Raw genomic sequence first — 15989 nt, 5'->3', positions numbered from 1 at the left:
ACCATGAGACCCCAGGAGCCGACTGGCGTGGCCAGATGTGTGAGCAAGTAGGGGGAGAGGTGGGCAGACCCGAGTGGCCCCTTCCTGGGAGCACCTTCGGGGGTCCCTGTGCTTGCCCAGACTCCATCCGCTCCATGCCGTGCCTGCTCACGGAGGAATGGCTGTGTCACGCCTGTCCGAGGCTTCCTCGCCTGCCCCAGCTCTTCCCCCGTGTCTCACGTTCAAGTTAGGACTTCCCCGAGCCACAGTGAAGTGGGCACCTGACACAACCCTCCCCCTGCCGCCACCACCACCGGCCCTATCCAGCCCAACCCCAGGTCACAGAGGCACTGACGTGTGCCAGCAAGATACGGCAGCATGTACTCAAACTGGGAGCTGTTATTAATAACTCGCCAGGAGCCCTGGGCAAATGGTCACCCTGTAGATGTCCAACACCTTAACCCCTGGCGTTCCTTACTGCCCATGGCTGAGGACCTAGCTATAGACCCACAGATGCAGCAGGTGCTGTGGCAACTGGATTCTTGAGTTGCCACCTTCTGATGAAGATCCACAAGCTGGACTCAAGGCCCATCATCCCCCAGCCCCGTGGGGAGGCACCCACACGCCTGCCAAGCAGGGTCTCCTAAGAGGCCCTGAGTGTGCCCCCCAGCCAGTAATCAGCTCTGCCTGAGGTCTGGGCAGAAGGATGCACCGGGCACAGCATGCAGGGAATGAGCTCACAGGCTGCTCGGCCTGTTGCCTCCCCAGCCGGGCCGGACGCTCCTGCGGAGCCTTCTCTAAGGCCCGGCTGGAAGCTCCCTGGGCTGCCCTCCGCTCCACCGGTCGGCACAGCTTGGCATCTTGGGCCCCTGGACGCTCCGGATGAGGAGCCTGCCATGTGCGGTGCTGTGACTCAAGCCCTCGCCTCCCGCATCAAAGACTGTTTCTCTCTTTCTTCGTGCTTCCTCCCTTTGAAGTGGAGTGTGGCGTCGGGCAGAGCAGTGCTTTGGTGGGATGGCCTGACGTGCCCCCAGCAGTCACATAGGGCACTGTCTCCGTGGGGCGCTGAGCCGCCTGCTACTCCTGGAATCGCTGCCATTGCCACCAACAACAATTTGGCTGATGAACTTGGCTCATGCAGAAAAACATTTTTAAAAATTCATGAATGAATGGAATGAGATGAGGTTTCGGTGATTTAAACTTTTATTGTTGGAAGAGCAGAAAAAATAGATGGCACTTCTAGGGATTTTTTTTTAGAAGTGAGACTATAAACCATTATAATGTGAAGATTCATTCATTCAGCAAATACTATTGAGTACCTGCTACGTGCCAGCCACCGTTCTGTTCGCTAAAGATGCAACAGAGAACAAAGCCTCTGATTTCAGGGAGCTGATATTCTAGTGGGTGATCTGAGACAACCAACAAAGGACTTGGACACTGTGGAACGAATTTCTAAATATCCTTTAAGACCGTCTCCATGCTTTGGGAGGCCTCATCAAAGGGGGGCTGATGAGCATATAGTTGCACAGTTATTCTTTCTTGATCTGTCTTGATAGGGCTACAGACATCCTTGGGGAAAACCTTCCGCCTGTGTTGGTTTCAGCTTTCACAGCCTGAATCATAGGACAATCAGCCCAATAGGAGTTCCAGAAAAAGAATGAAAGAGAGAAGGGGAGGGGTTACCCTTAGTCCAGATCTCCCACCTTTGGGCAGGACAAAACCAAAGTCAACTGAGACCCTTAGAAAAGGTCTTTGGCAGCCCCTCGGACTGTGTTCCACGGCCTGGCAGCAGCCAAGGGGTATTCACGGTTAACCAGCTCAATGCAATAGCATCTCTCTAGTGTTTCTTAATGAAGGTGGACTTAATAAAAGCAAACACATGCTGATTGTTGATATATTTGATTCCCCTTAGCCTTCTCTGCTCTCAGCCTCATAATCCCACTGCCTTTAACTCTCAGGGCCTCGTCGTTGGGCACATGCTATTTATTTAACGTGTTGATGCCAGTGTTAGAGAAATAGTGCATCGCTGAGGCCTGGAAGAGCAGCTTCCCCCAGGCAAGCCCAGAAAAGGAGAGACGCTATTGACCAGCTAAAGCACTTTAGCCAGAAGCATTCGTACCTGCACGCGTACTGAGAAGCCTCCCGTGAAATCCTGACGGAGTGTTCCCCGACCTTAAGCTCCTCTGCAGTGAAAGCAAAAAATAAATGATTGCTTAGAAGAGGGGCTGGGAAGCTCTAATCCGCTGGCATTCGCTAACAGATCAAAAGGAGATTGGCTGGAATTTATGGCCACACATCTAGACTCATTTGTAATTTCAACTGGGATTTGGTTTTCCTAAAAATACCTGTTTAGGTCATTCTCAAGGAGATGTTCACTTGTTCAGCTATTTCCTCATGGTGGGAAGAAACTCAGGATTCAGCCCCTGGTTGTCTCTCTAGAGCAGCGCAGCCTGGAGAACTTCCTGCGAGGGAGGGAAGGTCCCGTCTGCGCCGGCCAGTACGGTAGCCACTAGCCACACGGGCCACCAGCTGCTGAGCCCTTGAGATGTGGCTTGTGTGACTGAGGAGCCGAAGTTTTCTTTGCATATAATTTAGATTATAAATTAATGTAATTTGGACAGCGTAGGTCTGGAGGGGCCCTTGCAACACAGGATGGTTCTGGAAGCTGAGCATCTTTGCAGACCGTGGCCTTGCCCTCCTTGCCTGGGAAGGGCTCTTGGCACTTGGTGTGTGGTCTGTTTGCAGACCTCACGGAGCCGAAGGGTGCGCCAGGCAACGCTGCACACCGTGCGGCAGGCAGGTCACACTCTGGCAGTTGCCTGGATAAACAGCCCTTGTCTCCTGTCTCTTTCAAGTCCGGAGCCTGGTGGGAGCAGTTTTCCATGACTCTTAGTAGCTGAGAACAGAGCCCAGGAGAAGATGAGTCACAGACACGTCTAGAATGCAGACATCTCTAGGGTTGGAGCAAAGACCTAGAACCACAGTTTTGAGAACCCGGCCAGCCTCCCTGAAATAGGACCGCAAATCCAATTCTCTTGTTGGCAAATCCAAATTCTCTTGTTGATTTCTGTATTTTGCTCCCACAATGGAAAGCCGATCTGCAAGAGAGGTGGCCATCCAGGCAGAAGGCTTGCTTTTTTTTTTTTTTACTTCAGTGACAAGAGATAATTACTGCTGGATTGATCAGGTGTCCAGAGTATTGGAGCAAATAAATTGTGCAGTGGCCAGTGCAGGAGGGGCCCGGCTGCTAATGGAAGCGGTGGCTGGGTCATCCCGCTGTAATGTGGCTTGATGGAGCGGCGTGTGGGTCTGCTGTAATGTGCTATTGATATGCAGCCAGCCAATTTCCCCCATGCGGCTGGGGCCGGGAGCCGTTCGAGCAGAGCTGGGCTGCACGGCAGTAAATGAAGAGGAAAATTGAAGTAATGTTGTATTATAAATTTATGATTTCATCTGCCTGACCTAGAGGATGTTCGGCAATGGGGGGTAGAGATAAGATCCCCCGCTCTGGCACAGGCTGAATTCTCATCTCCATTGTTCAGGGGACAATGATATTGACGTGTCCAGGAAGAGTGGGGTGACGCCCAAAGTTGGGGTGAACTTGACCACGCTTTTCTTCTTTCTTGTCGAAGACCTGTGGGAAGGCCAGGAAGAAAGTAGATATGACTGCCCCCTTACTGGCGGGGAGGGACCAGCTGGTCCCCCATCTCCCACCTTCTCTGAGGGAGGCTGACACACGGGCTTATTCTTTTGCTGTCAGATTAACACTAAAATATTTAAGACCCCCGGCTCTGAAGTTAGAAGCAAAGGAGCCATTTTTCATCAGCAAGGCCCCTAGGCAGCAGTGATTTGGCTGTTTGCATATAATCCGTTTATCAATATTGTTGAAATAATGGTATAAGAAATCTAGTACTGAAAGATCTGATTTGATAGCAGGTGATTAATTTGGAGGAGAATTGAGCTGCCCAGCCATGGAATAAATACCACGGAAGGAGCCAGTGTGTGCGTGTGTCCCTTTAAGGACTCTGAGTCCTGGCCTTGGCCCCTTTTCCTCTCTTTCCCCACGGGGTGTCTGAGCTCTGCACCCCACTGGGCTCCTGCTCCGCACTTACTGGTCACTGCAAAGCTGCTAGGTCACTGCCTGCCTGGCAGCCTCCTGCCAACCAGACTCCAAGTGCTGGGAACGACACTCAGGGAGGAACAGTCACTCGGGAGGGCAGGACCCTGTGAGGGAGAGACAGTTGCGCGGGCCAGCGAGTGAGTGGTGGCTGCGGATTTGGCATGGCTCTGGCTGAAGCGAGGAGGAGGAGCCGCAGCTGGACTCCCTCGGGACTGTGGACACAGCAGCGAGACTTTCTGCAGGTGGTGAGACTCAGGCTCCAGGACGAGAGGGAAGACCCTTGCCTTAGTTGGGTCAGGATGTTATAACAAAATTCCATAGGCTGGGCACCAACAACAAACATTTATTTCTCAGAGTTCTGGAGGCTGGGAAATCAAGAGCAAGGCACTAGAAGATTCCATCTCTGGCAAGGGCCCCCTTCCTCATAGATGGCGCCTTCTCACTGTGTCCTCACCTGTTAGAGCGGTGAGGGTCTCTCTGGGGCTCTTTTGTAAGGCCCCCTCCCAAGGGCCCTCCTCCTTTAGACCATCATCATCTTGGCGGTTAGGATTTCCACGTATGAATTTGGGCGGTACACAAACATTTAGACCATAGCAACCCCCAAGGCCATGGTTTGGGGCCAGAGGCAGGACTTGAATCCAGGTCTCCTGGCCAGTGAACTTCTGATCTGGGTCTGACGGTAGATCCACTGACCACAGGCTGAAGGTACAAAACCAGCATCCGCAGGGAGGTGAGGAACTGTGGGCCCCGTGCCTGGACCTCTGAGACATGACAGCCCTGGGTAGGCACAAGCCAGCATGCAGGCGAGGGGGACCCACCTGCAGGGTCAGAAAGTGGTTGGTGTGGCATGCGAGACTCCACTAGGGAGTGGGTGATGAGAGCCCAGAGCCGTGTTAGGGGTGCGTGTTCAGGGGTTGTGTAGAAGTGCAGGGACACAAGTGGAAAGTGGTCACTGCTGTCCTCACTGGAGAGCCCGGAGACTGTCGCGAATCCATCCATCAAAATAATTTTCTGCCAGCGTGTTGGTGGCAAACGATAGAAACAACTCTGTTTGCTAGAGGTAGCAAAGGAGATGACTGGAAGGAGCCTGGGAAGTGCACAGAATGGACAGGAAGGCTGGACTGTCGAGCAGGACTCAGATAACAGGCAGGAACTGGGGGAGCTGGGTGGTCAGAGCCCAGCCCTAGCCAGGGGGACAACCCAGGATGACCTAGTCAGTGGCCACTGTTGCCACTGTCAGGTGCTGGACTCTGCTGCTGATGCCAGAATAAACTCTGGGCCACCTCCTGCTCTTCCGCCACACTGGCTCCAGAGGCAGACCCCGAGGAAGGCTCCCACTGGCCGAGCCCGGGTTCACCGGCCTGCCTCCCAGCTGCCACACCCAGGAAGAGCAGGAGGGAGGCCTTTTCCGCTTCCATGGTGGAGCTGGGCCCCTCCCCATGGCTCACACCCAAGGAGCGGGGTTGAGGTGCTAGACAGCCAAAAAACAATGGCTGACATTCACCTTGAGGTCAAAGCAGAAGTCAAGCTCTTGGTGGCTATAAGGTGGCCATGGTGGATGTGCTGAGGTCTCCCGTTCGTGGAGGGTAGGACTAGAAGGGAGCCATGGATCTCCCGTGGCCAGGGAAGTGTCAGTCCAAGAAGGCCGCGTCGGCCTTTGTTGCAGCCTGAATCAAGAGGCAGGCACATAAAGAGGGAAGTAGCTTGAGTGAGCATGACGACCTCACTGGGGCTTTAGCGACAGATCGGAGAAGTTCACACCAACACCAGGACTTGGTAGCAGAGCTTTTCTTCATGGTGGGCGTCTTAACACACCCAGCCCCTCAACCATTCTCCAGGGTCTCTCAAAGATACAGGCACCTCTGTAGCACATCCATGCTAGGACGGGGGCCTCAGAGACCTGCTGCCCCCGGGGCTGTGGTTTTTCCAGAGGTCCCGGGTCAGCCCTGAGTTTGGCCACTGAACCGAGACCTGCCCCCAGGAGCCCATGCTCCGTCTGGTGCCGGCCCTGTTGTCCACTGCCTCGGGAGGAGGCATTACAAGGACTTTAATCTCCTACTGTCAACAGCATTAAGGTAAAGTGCATGCAGGGTAAGCTCTCCAAATGTCAGAGCCAGGCGCGGGCCCTGTGTCTGGTGCTAATACATGGCATTTACTCTGCAGGTTCAAGAAAGTGCATGGGCTTTGGGGGGCCTGCCTGCCCAAATTCAGGTAAATTACCAGCAGCTGACAGCAGCGCCCCTAGCCACAGGAGAGAGGTGACCTGGGCCCCTGGTAAAGACCCTCACGAGAGACAAATCATTTTGTGAAGGAAAATAACTCATTGCCACCCTCCTTGAGATTTTATGCCAGAGCTGAGGCAGCTGTACTAATGGGACTCTGATCTTTCTCTCTGTGTTCAAGGCTACCCCAACTTTGTGGCAACCTATGGCCGAGGCTACCCCGGATTTGCTCCTAGCTATGGCTATCAGTTCCCAGGTGAGTGGCTTGGTCTCCCGGGGCTTTGGAAACAGGGGAGGTGAGCCGCGTTTGCCGGGAGGCGGGAGGGCCTCCCCACAGCTCCTACATGCATCCATTTGAGAAACGACCTGTATGTGCTAAATTTCAAATCCACTGAAGCCCGAGGTCAGGATGCAGCTCAGAGTTCCTGATTAACCGCAGTCTTTCACTGGTGCTGGGTATCGGAGAGCAGCGACTTTTAAAGGGAAAGGAAAGGAACCGAGGCAGGCTCCCTCCCTCTGCTCACCTTCTTATTCTGAAGCCTGTTCCAGGTTTTGCCCCCTTGTTCCTGAGCTCTAGACCCAGGGTTTTCTCGCACTCTCTTCCCTGCCCCACGCCCCGCACCCTGCGTCCACGTGCATGATGTCTGAGTCTCCCCGACCAACCTCCCTCCCTCCCTGCCTCTTCCCCTCCTCCCTCTGGGTCCTGACTGCTCTGGCCTTCGTGCCCCTGTGGTGTGTGTTGGTGCTGTGCTGCCGGGGTTGAGGTTTGCTGTCCGTCCTGCGTGGGGCTGTTTAGATTCCCTTTTCCCGCTGTGTGGGCGTCAGAGGCAGGAGGCAGAGCCCACGGTGATGTCTGCCACATGCGGGTTCTCCAGCTCCAGCTCCGGGGTAGCGGCAGGCCTGGGTCCCCCCCAGGGCAGCAGCAAGGGGACATGTGGTCTTGTAGAGACGTGGGGAGGGGTGATGAAGAAAGTGATATTTCTTGGGGCTTTGTGCGTCCCTGGAGGGGGTCAGCCAGCCTGTCCCAAGCTTGGGAGTATAGATGAAAATATATTGGGTTGCTGAGGGGTGTTGGTGTGCAGGGGACAGCCGGGGTTTCTAAAGAAGGTGCTAGCAACAGAGTCCTGTCCTCTTCGGGTCCTCGGCTGAGGGAGGAGGCTCCGCGAGGGAGCTGGGCTGCCAGAGTGTCGCTCCTGGTTGGTCATCGTGCCTAGACTGGGAGGCCCGGGAGTGCCAGGGGCTGAGATGAATGAGGGAGCAAAGGGAGGATGGTGCTCTGGGGCCAATGACATGAGGGCGGGGTGCGGGACTCAGGCAGAGCTTTGGGGAGGGGAAGGTGTGTTGGGGAGGCGCTTAGAGCCATGCCCTGTGGTACACAGATCCCTCGAGCAGCGATGGAAGCCCCTGGCTCTTGGCCTGGCTCTGACACGAGCTGGCCAAGTGGCCACAGCCAGGTCACCCAACTTGTCAGGCCTCACTTCTCTCTTCTGTAGACGGGAGGTCTACGGGGCTCCCTGTGTGGGTCAGAGGGGGAGGGGAAGGCAGGTACAGCAGCAGGAGTTGGAGATGGAGGAGTGTGAGTGTCCCCAGGGCTAAGGTGGTTGTCCCTCTGGGAGGGGCCCTCTGCAGGGCTCCCGCGCTACACAGGCAGCACTGTATAGAAGCCAGTTCTCGGACAGGCACTGTCATTAGACTGTCCCCACCTACAGGTGGAGACCACCAGGCACAGAGAGGTAGAAAACCCTTGCAAGGGCTCCCAGCAAGCAGGGGCAGGCCAGGACCTGGTTGAGCTGGTCCGGGTCTAACTGCCACACTCCACCATCTCCCTGGCAGCCATTGGCCGGGAACCATAACAGGAGCCACATGTAGCGTTAAAACTTAGATTTTAATTAATTAAAATTAAGTAAAAAGAAAAATCCATTCCCTTAGTAACACTGGCCACATTTCAAGTACTCAGTAGCCACGTGTGGCTAGTGGCTGCTGTCTGTCGGCAGAGTGTAGGACATGTCCATCACCATGGGAAGTTCTGTGGCATGGCACTGTCCTGGAGCTTAAAGGAACAGGTGTGTTTGGTGGGGTGCGTGGGTCACACATGCATGCGTGTGTGCACCGCCCCTCCCCCCGAGAGACCCGTGGTGGGGTCAGCACCCTGGTGCTCCGTTCCCTCCTGTCCTGCTCAGCCCAGGAGTTCCTCTCGTCCCCCCCAGGGGTGACAGGTGCACAGGCTCAGGCGCGTCAGCCCACTGAGAGCGCCACACTGGCCCGTGCGCCTGGCCCCGCCTCCCTGCGTGATCCCGTCATTGCCCCTCAGTGTGGTGCTGGTCCCAGGAGGGCAGACTTGTGGGATCATAACATGGAATCGTTTTGAGGGCAGCAAAGTAGGCCCCGGCCCCGGTGAGCCGGCTCAGGAAACATCTGGTAGGACTCTGTCTCCCTAACCTACAGCCCTGGCTCTGCCCCAGATGGACGGACATGCAAGAATGATGAAATTGAGGCTGGGCAGAAGGAGGTGGGGTCCCCGGGGTGCCAGCCCTTTCACCAAAAACCAAGGCTTTGGGGACTGGGGGTTCAGCTTTGGGGGGCAGTGGATGGCGTTGGGGGTGGAGTGATTATGCCCAGGGCACAGCCGTTGTCACTGTCGTCAGCTCCTGCAGCTGATGCAATAAGCCGGGTTTGGATGGGACAGAGATGGGATGTTAAAACGTACAGACAGCGGCTCCCTGAGCCATGGGAGTTAGCTGCTCTGTTCCCCCTCAGCCTCCAAACTTTCCACCTCCCCATCCTTCCTGTGTACACCACGGAAGCCTCTTGTTCTCTTGACAGATGGCCAGAAAGGGGCCACTAGTGGCTCCTGGGGCGGGTAAGGGTGTGAGGGGCCCCGGGCCGGCCTCGCCGCCCACCCTCTGAGCAAGGAGCCATGCTGGGGTCGGAGTCCCTCCCTCTCCTGACCCAGCCCGCGAAGGAGCTGCCCTCAGGGAGTGTCAGCCCGTCTGCTCGGCCCAGGTGCCTCACCAGGCAGCCAGTGGCGCTGGACACAAAGCCCAGGGAGGCCCATGTGCCGTCCCGGTCAAGAGCTCAGGGACTGGCTGCTGCCCTCCAGAACCAAACTGGCCCCTCCGGGATCCTTGGCCTCAGGGGCAGGACCACTGGGCAGGGGGGCACTGGAGTGCTCTGACCAGTGTCTCGCACCTCGTGCTACTCAGTGTCCCCAGTGGACCTGGCTGAGGCAGCTGAGCACAGAGGGGGACCCAGAGGTGGGGTAGCCCAGCCCTCTCCCCCTGCCAGGTGGGCCTTGCTGGCCCCCACCATTCCCTGGGGTCCTGTAACCTTGTCACATCACCGACTGTCCTGATGTTTTTCTCTGTGGTCTTTCTTTTCAATGTCCCCACTATGCACCCACGTCACCCACTTCCCACCCCCAGCCCCTCTTCCACTGTGTGTGGACCCCATACCCCTTCTAGCCCCTTCCTGAGCCCTCCCTAGCCGGTGAGCGGGACAGCTAGCTGAGAGGGACGAGGGCCCGCCCGGGCCCCAGAGGGTTCCTGCTTCTCCATCCTGTCTTCACTCACAGGCCAGGTGGCCGGGGCCCGCCTTGGGGAAGACGCATCCCTTTGTGCAGGGTCCCCCTTTCCACCCGTGTTTGCCCTTCCTGTGAACACCCGTCTCCCTCACCTAGCTGGGGTCCTGATGCACTCTTAGCAGAGCCTCACTTCATCCGTGTGCCGTGGGGTTGCCGCAGCCTTCTCGGGCCACCCGGGGACTGTCAGGCAGTGCCTGCCTCTGCTACCCTTCGGGATTCTGCGAGAATACATGTGATGTTCAAGAGAGAGGGCCAGGCGGCTTTGGATAATTATTGAAGTGGGGAGCAGTTCTTTCCCAGCAGGGCTGGGTGGTGACCAGCCGCTCGGGGAACAGCTCCTTCTTCCCACGCTCAGGTGTCCGCCCGCCCAGTATTTGGATCAGTACCCGGATCGGGGTCCGGTCCGGAATGAGTACGATCGCCACCAGTGGCCTCCCTGCTTCCTTTCTTTTCCCCCCTCTGGACTCCTCATTTCAGTTTAATCTGTTAATTTCTGTTCTTATTTCACTTTGCAGACTATTTGCCGATTTCACAAGACATAATTTTTATCAACTAGCTCTTAAGAGAGGCATAACAAATTGGGGTTTGCTACCATTTCTAGAGAGGACATGTCCTGGCCCGGGCCACCCCGCCGCTGTCAGTGCCACTGAGACTCTGTCCTAGCTGCCTGTTTGAATGAACGTTCTTGTTTCTGTTTTTAATTCTTGGAAAAGACTCGTGGCCTCATTGCTTCACTCAATTTTTAAAAAAAAAAAAAATTATTTTCCGGTACCCCCCCCCATTTTGCTTCTTGTACACATTGTGACCATACCCCCCACCCCAACTTCCCCAGAATGTAACGGGGCCAGAGGGAAACTTCTCACAAACTTCATAGAGCCTCACAGGGCAACCTAGGAAGAAACTATCAAAGTATTTCAAATGACCGAACAGGCTTGCTGGGGCATTTCCTAGGGGTGTGAGCTTTTGAGTGCTGGTGGCCAGGAGGTGGGGGGGGGCCCGCGGGGGCGGTTTGCAAGATTTGTCACTTACTTAGAGCACTTATGTTTTATTGTGGAAAGTAGAAAAAGTGAACACACACACACACAGACTGTTCTATAAAATGTGAAAACCTTAATCTGGAAAAGCAACTGTATAAGCACTACCTGATTGTTCTTTTGTCTTTTGGGGCCAGCCTCTCAGTGGCTGTTCCCATAATAATAAGCACATATGTCTTTAAGAAGGGACAGCAGAGTCACCAAGGTGCTGCCACATGTCAGGCACCATGGGCACTGACCCACGCTGGGCCCCACATTCCCCAGCCTCCCCTCCCTGTCCATGCTGGCGTGGCCTTGCCCGCTGGCACCACTGGGGTAGGAGGCATAGGACACAGAGGGCATGTCCTGACCAGGCGTCATCTCAGGGCTGGGTCTCCTGATGGTCACCTCCAGAAGGATCTTTTCCCACGATCCTGACTCCCTCCACTTCCCTGTTTGAAATACCCACACCCTCTTGGATTAATGATGCACGGCTCAGCTGGACCCTCTAGAGTCACCCCTTTGTCCGTGCTCATAGTTTGTGAGAAGTGACCCGTGTGCTTCCATGTGATGCGTTTGATGTGAGCAAATCCATGCATTTGAATGTCATTGTCCTTGAGACCCAACATGTGCAGCTTGGCTCATCTCATTAAAGATGCTTGATGTAATCATTGGTTAGTTTCCTTTTATTTTCCCACAGGCTTTTTCATGAGTATTTTTTATTTCAAAAAACAAAATCTGTATGGCCTTTCTCCCCCCCCCCCCACCCTATTTTGTTATGCTATGAATTGCTTTGCTTTGGTGAACTTGTCCTAGTATGCTTGCCTCACAAACGTTTTAGCCATTGTGAATTTCCTTCATCTCTGTAAATAGTTCATCTGTGCTTCTCCCTAATGACGTTTTATTTTTCCCCCTGTAAGCAACTGAGGTAGAAAAATAAATTGTTTACCACGGACATGCTGTGTGCTGCCGTCTCTTAGCCTGACAGTGTCCTGTTCTCGCTCCGGGGGAGGTGAACGCGCTGAGTATCCAGTGCCAGTGGCAGCCTAGCGCAGTTTCCCAACGCATGCGAACTCCCCCTGGCTGCCGCCTGTCCCCGGCTCTCCCTGCTTCCTCGCGCCCCCTGTCCTCGCTGGGGGTGCTCTGTCCTTGAGCAGAGCGGCGGAGCATCTGCATGCACCAGCTGCACGGTGTCGCCCCCACGCACCTTCCGCTGCCATCTCTCCCCCTCAAGCGAAAGTGCCGCTGGAACATCTGGAGCCCCTCACATCTGTGCAGCAGGCGTGTGCGCGCGCTCATGCACATCCTTTGCACACGGGCCTGCATGTGCTCGTGCACGTGGCTTGCTTTCGTAGCCCCGGAGGCAGTGCAGGTAGGGGAGGCACCTCTGGTACAATGGCAAGGTGGCTGGACGTGAAGCTAGAGGACCTTGTCTCCAGGTTTCACTCGGCCTCTTAGTAGCCATGTGACCTTGAGCAAGTTATATACCCCTCTGAGCCCTGGGGATAATGCAAGTGCCTAGTTAGCTGGGTTGTTAGAATTAAGGGATAGTGAGTGTGTGTGTGTGAATGTGCCTTGTAAATTGGTAAATGCTATAAAGTTGGAAGTTTTAGAAATAGTGAGCATTGATGTTCTTACCGAGTCCGCTCTCCAGAGTGGTGGCATTCCCATCCTTGTCACCCGCAGTGGAGCTGCCTGTTGGTGGATCTACTTGTCGGTGAGAGGAGTGATATAGGGTTCCCAGGCTAAGCCAGAGAGCTGCTGGGACTTCCTGCTAACCCTCTTTCCCATCTGTTCTCTTCTCTCCTTCCCCGTTTATTGATCATCCAGCACTGGAATAGGCACCAGATATCTGGACACGAATAAGGTTCCTTCAGGTCCAGCTGAGTGGGGGAGAACCAATGACCAGACCCAATGGGCATCATGGGACAGGTGCTTAGCTGGAGAGAGGGAAGTTGTCTGTGCTCGGAGGGGACAAAAGTGGGCTGCTTGTCCAGAGTGCCCCCTAGAGAAGGTGACACCAGAACTGGGTCTCGAGAAGCCAAACGGAAGAATTCACTAAGTAAAGAAGGGAAGAAGTACATCCCAGGCAGAACAATGACATGCTTAGACACTGAACCAGGGAATTTTAAGAAAGAAAAAAAACAAAAGTAAATAATAAAATACAAAATAGGAATGGACTAAACAAAATAAGAATTTCTTTTTCTCTCCCATGTAAAAGAAGCCTGGATGTGGTTCCATAGTATTAGGGATTGTGTCTCTTCTCTATTCTCGTTCTGGCCATAAGATGCTACCTCATAGTCTAATAAAGCTGCTCAAACTCCAGCCATCACTTACTCATCCCAGAAGAATATACCTCTTCCCTTTAATAACACTTCTGAGAAGTCATACGGGATACTCTGCTTACATCCCATTGGTCAGAAATTAGTTACATGGTCAGTTTCACCTGTATGGAAACCTCAAAAATGTCTTTATTTCAGGTAACCATGTGCCCAGCTAAAAGCATGATTTTGGCACCAAGAAAGGAGTAGAATAGATACTAGTGAAAACTTAGCAAGCTGTGCTACAAACCCGAGAGAGGAAGCATTGCAGGTTCCAGGAGCAGTTCGGTGTATGGGGTGCTTGCAGAAGTATCCTGGGTGGGAGGAGAGATACAAGGCCGGGCTTGTCATTGTCACTGTCAGATTTGGGAAGTCAGATCTGATCCCCAAGGCACATGGAGAATTTGGGATGACTTTAAGTAGAACAGTGATTGGTCAAACTTCCACGGTGAGTCAGAGGGATTTGGAGAGCTGAGGGGCCACAGGGGTGAGTCCAGAAGAATGTCCCCTTCTCTCTGCACCCCGTCTGCTCTCCTCTCTCTGCATTTCCCTCTCTTGGCCCCATTCCTCTCTCTCTGCCTTGAGCTGGCTGGTGGTCCTTTGGGGTCAGGCAGCTCTACTAGGGACAGCAGGGTTATTAATATGGCCCCAACCACCAAAACGTCTCTGGGCCAAAGTCTCAACAACCTGCAGTGGCCTGAGCTACAGAGCACTTGGGGTGGCCAGGAGGACCAGGCTGCCATCACGCGCCTCCCTCCCAGGACGCTGCGTGCAAACCGCAGGGTGGTTCTGGCCCCGGGCAGGGAGTCCCTTGCCCTGGACTCTGGTTCTGTACGTGCCAGTTTGTGCTCCTGCCTCTTCCATGATGGAAAACAGGTTTCATCGCAGGTGCCCACGTTGACGTGAGCACTGGCTTCATGGAGCACTGGCTTCAGAATGGTTTTGAGCGCAGGTCCTAGGTTGGCAGAAAGGAGGCTGTGATTAGTGACGCCAGGCAGTTGCCGTGCCAGGACTCACAGCCTGTTTGCCAATTGTCGCTGCCTTCTGTATTCCAGTCTCTTGATGGTTCTTTGGTGCCAGGTGATTTTTGCCACTCTAAAAGTCAGCCGTTCTCTGGTGGGAAGCTGTGGCCCATTGACACTAGGGGCCGCTGCTAGTGTCAATGGGCAACGAGGTAAGCTTCAGGCAAGTCATCCAGTCTTTGAGCAAAGATAGAGGCTTAGGGTAGGGGTCAGTCTTACCCTAAGGACTACGGCCTGGCTGCGGAAAGCAGAACCCAGGCGGAGGAGCTTGCTGTGAGCCGGAGAGCTGGCAAAAGCAGCCTGGGCCATGGGCAAGGGCTGCATTCCGAGCCTGCTCTCATCCACCTGCCAGCTCTCTCCAGCTGTTGACATTTTGCTAAGAGTCAGAAGTGCCGGTAGTGGCCACGCCCAAGGCCTAGGATCCTGCCTGGTATTGGTGACCTGCGCCACGGTGGGAGTGACTCCGGAGCCCTCCTGTCCACCCTATCCTCTAGCCCACCCAAGTAGCAGAGACCCTCTCGGGCAGCCCCCACTCAGGCGAGGCAAGACCTGGCCTGTGCTGCAGGACCTGCTTCCTGCCTTGGCCCCCCCTTGTCCTGCTCCTCCTGGCCCCATTCCTGGAGGGAACAGAGTCCCTGCCCAGGCTCTGCAGCCTTGTCAGGGGAGGAGATTCCAGGGCTACCGTGGTGGAACCCATCACAGAACCAGTGGCGTAGGATGACCCCTTGTTCCGGTGTAAGTTTAAACTCCCGACTCCTCCTGCATGAGATTGCTGTGAGGGGCTCTTTCCTAAAGACTCCGCCCCAGAAACGCCGGGAACCCTGGCAGAGCCCCGGGGTGGTTGGCCTTCAGGCTCCGCCTGGCGCATTGCTTCCATCTGGGTTCCAGAATGGAGCCCAACCAATGAGCAGGGGCTGGTTTCTCGGCAGTGAGGAAGCAGATCCGGAAATACCGAGAGGGGCTGGTCGGCTTCCCAGGTAGGTCACCATAGCCATGAGCCTCGGCTAGGTGCTGCGGCGCCGTAAGCAGAGAGGCCCCTCGTAGGGGAGAGCCCCCGACACAGCAGCCCCCACACATCTGTCTCACCACCAGCCTCCGAGCTGATGTCCCTGCAGCCCTCGGGCCTCGTGTCTGGGGATTACCCCTCACAGATCAGATCCGCAGCCGGCTTTCAAATCGCAAGCCCGCTCCCCCCACGGCGGCCCACGCCGCCCGCGCCACCTGGCCCTGTGTGTACTGGGAGCTTATCCTCTCATTTGCATACTGAAGGCAGGCTCGGTCAGGAAGGCATAGCCGCTGCTTTAAAGGAGAGAAGATGGACAAGTGAAATTCAGCGGCACACCCCAAACCCAGACGAGCCCGGCGTGCGGCTCGTGGGGCTGTGGATGTGCCGCGCTCCTCCCTCGGCGTGGAAAATCAGGAGCTGACTCTATTCCCAGATGAAAGCAGAGAACAGTGCCTAATAGGCACTTAATAAGTGTTTGCAGAAATGAATTGGAGCAATCTGAATTGACGGGAATTGTGGGTTTCGCTTTCGATCAGCTTTCTGCGCCTCTTGAAGCTCTTCTGCATAAATAGAGGGAAATGTGACTAAGTGAGCGCTCAGCTCCCCACGGCCCGGCCCAGAGCCCCGCATCCTCAGCAGGAAGTCAGGAGACTGAGTTCTCGCCCTTGGCTGGCCCAGAGAGTCTGGGCCTCAGTGTCCCCCTCCGTCAAATGGAGCTGTTGATCC

The 15989-nt window shown here is 55.1% G+C and overlaps 1 protein-coding gene across 5 annotated transcripts in view; it reads left to right on the top strand.

The window, feature by feature from the left end:
• MSI2 (musashi RNA binding protein 2) overlaps positions 1–15989 on the top strand; it is a 383279-nt gene that overhangs the window by 323870 nt on the left and 43420 nt on the right. For 4 of the 5 annotated variants that reach the window (XM_012760736.3, XM_075994442.1, XM_012758081.3 and 1 more), the window contains one exon: positions 6503–6577. In XM_012760736.3, coding sequence (XP_012616190.1) covers positions 6503–6577 — 75 coding nt within the window. Of the gene's footprint in view, positions 1–6502; positions 6578–10416; positions 14548–15989 lie in introns of those variants that run through there. The other variant, XM_012761581.3, reaches the window with a different exon arrangement.

Source organism: Microcebus murinus, chromosome 18 (assembly GCF_040939455.1).
Source record: "Microcebus murinus isolate Inina chromosome 18, M.murinus_Inina_mat1.0, whole genome shotgun sequence".
NCBI classification, from domain to species: domain Eukaryota; kingdom Metazoa; phylum Chordata; class Mammalia; order Primates; family Cheirogaleidae; genus Microcebus; species Microcebus murinus.
This window is presented reverse-complemented; position numbering and strand designations above follow the sequence as displayed.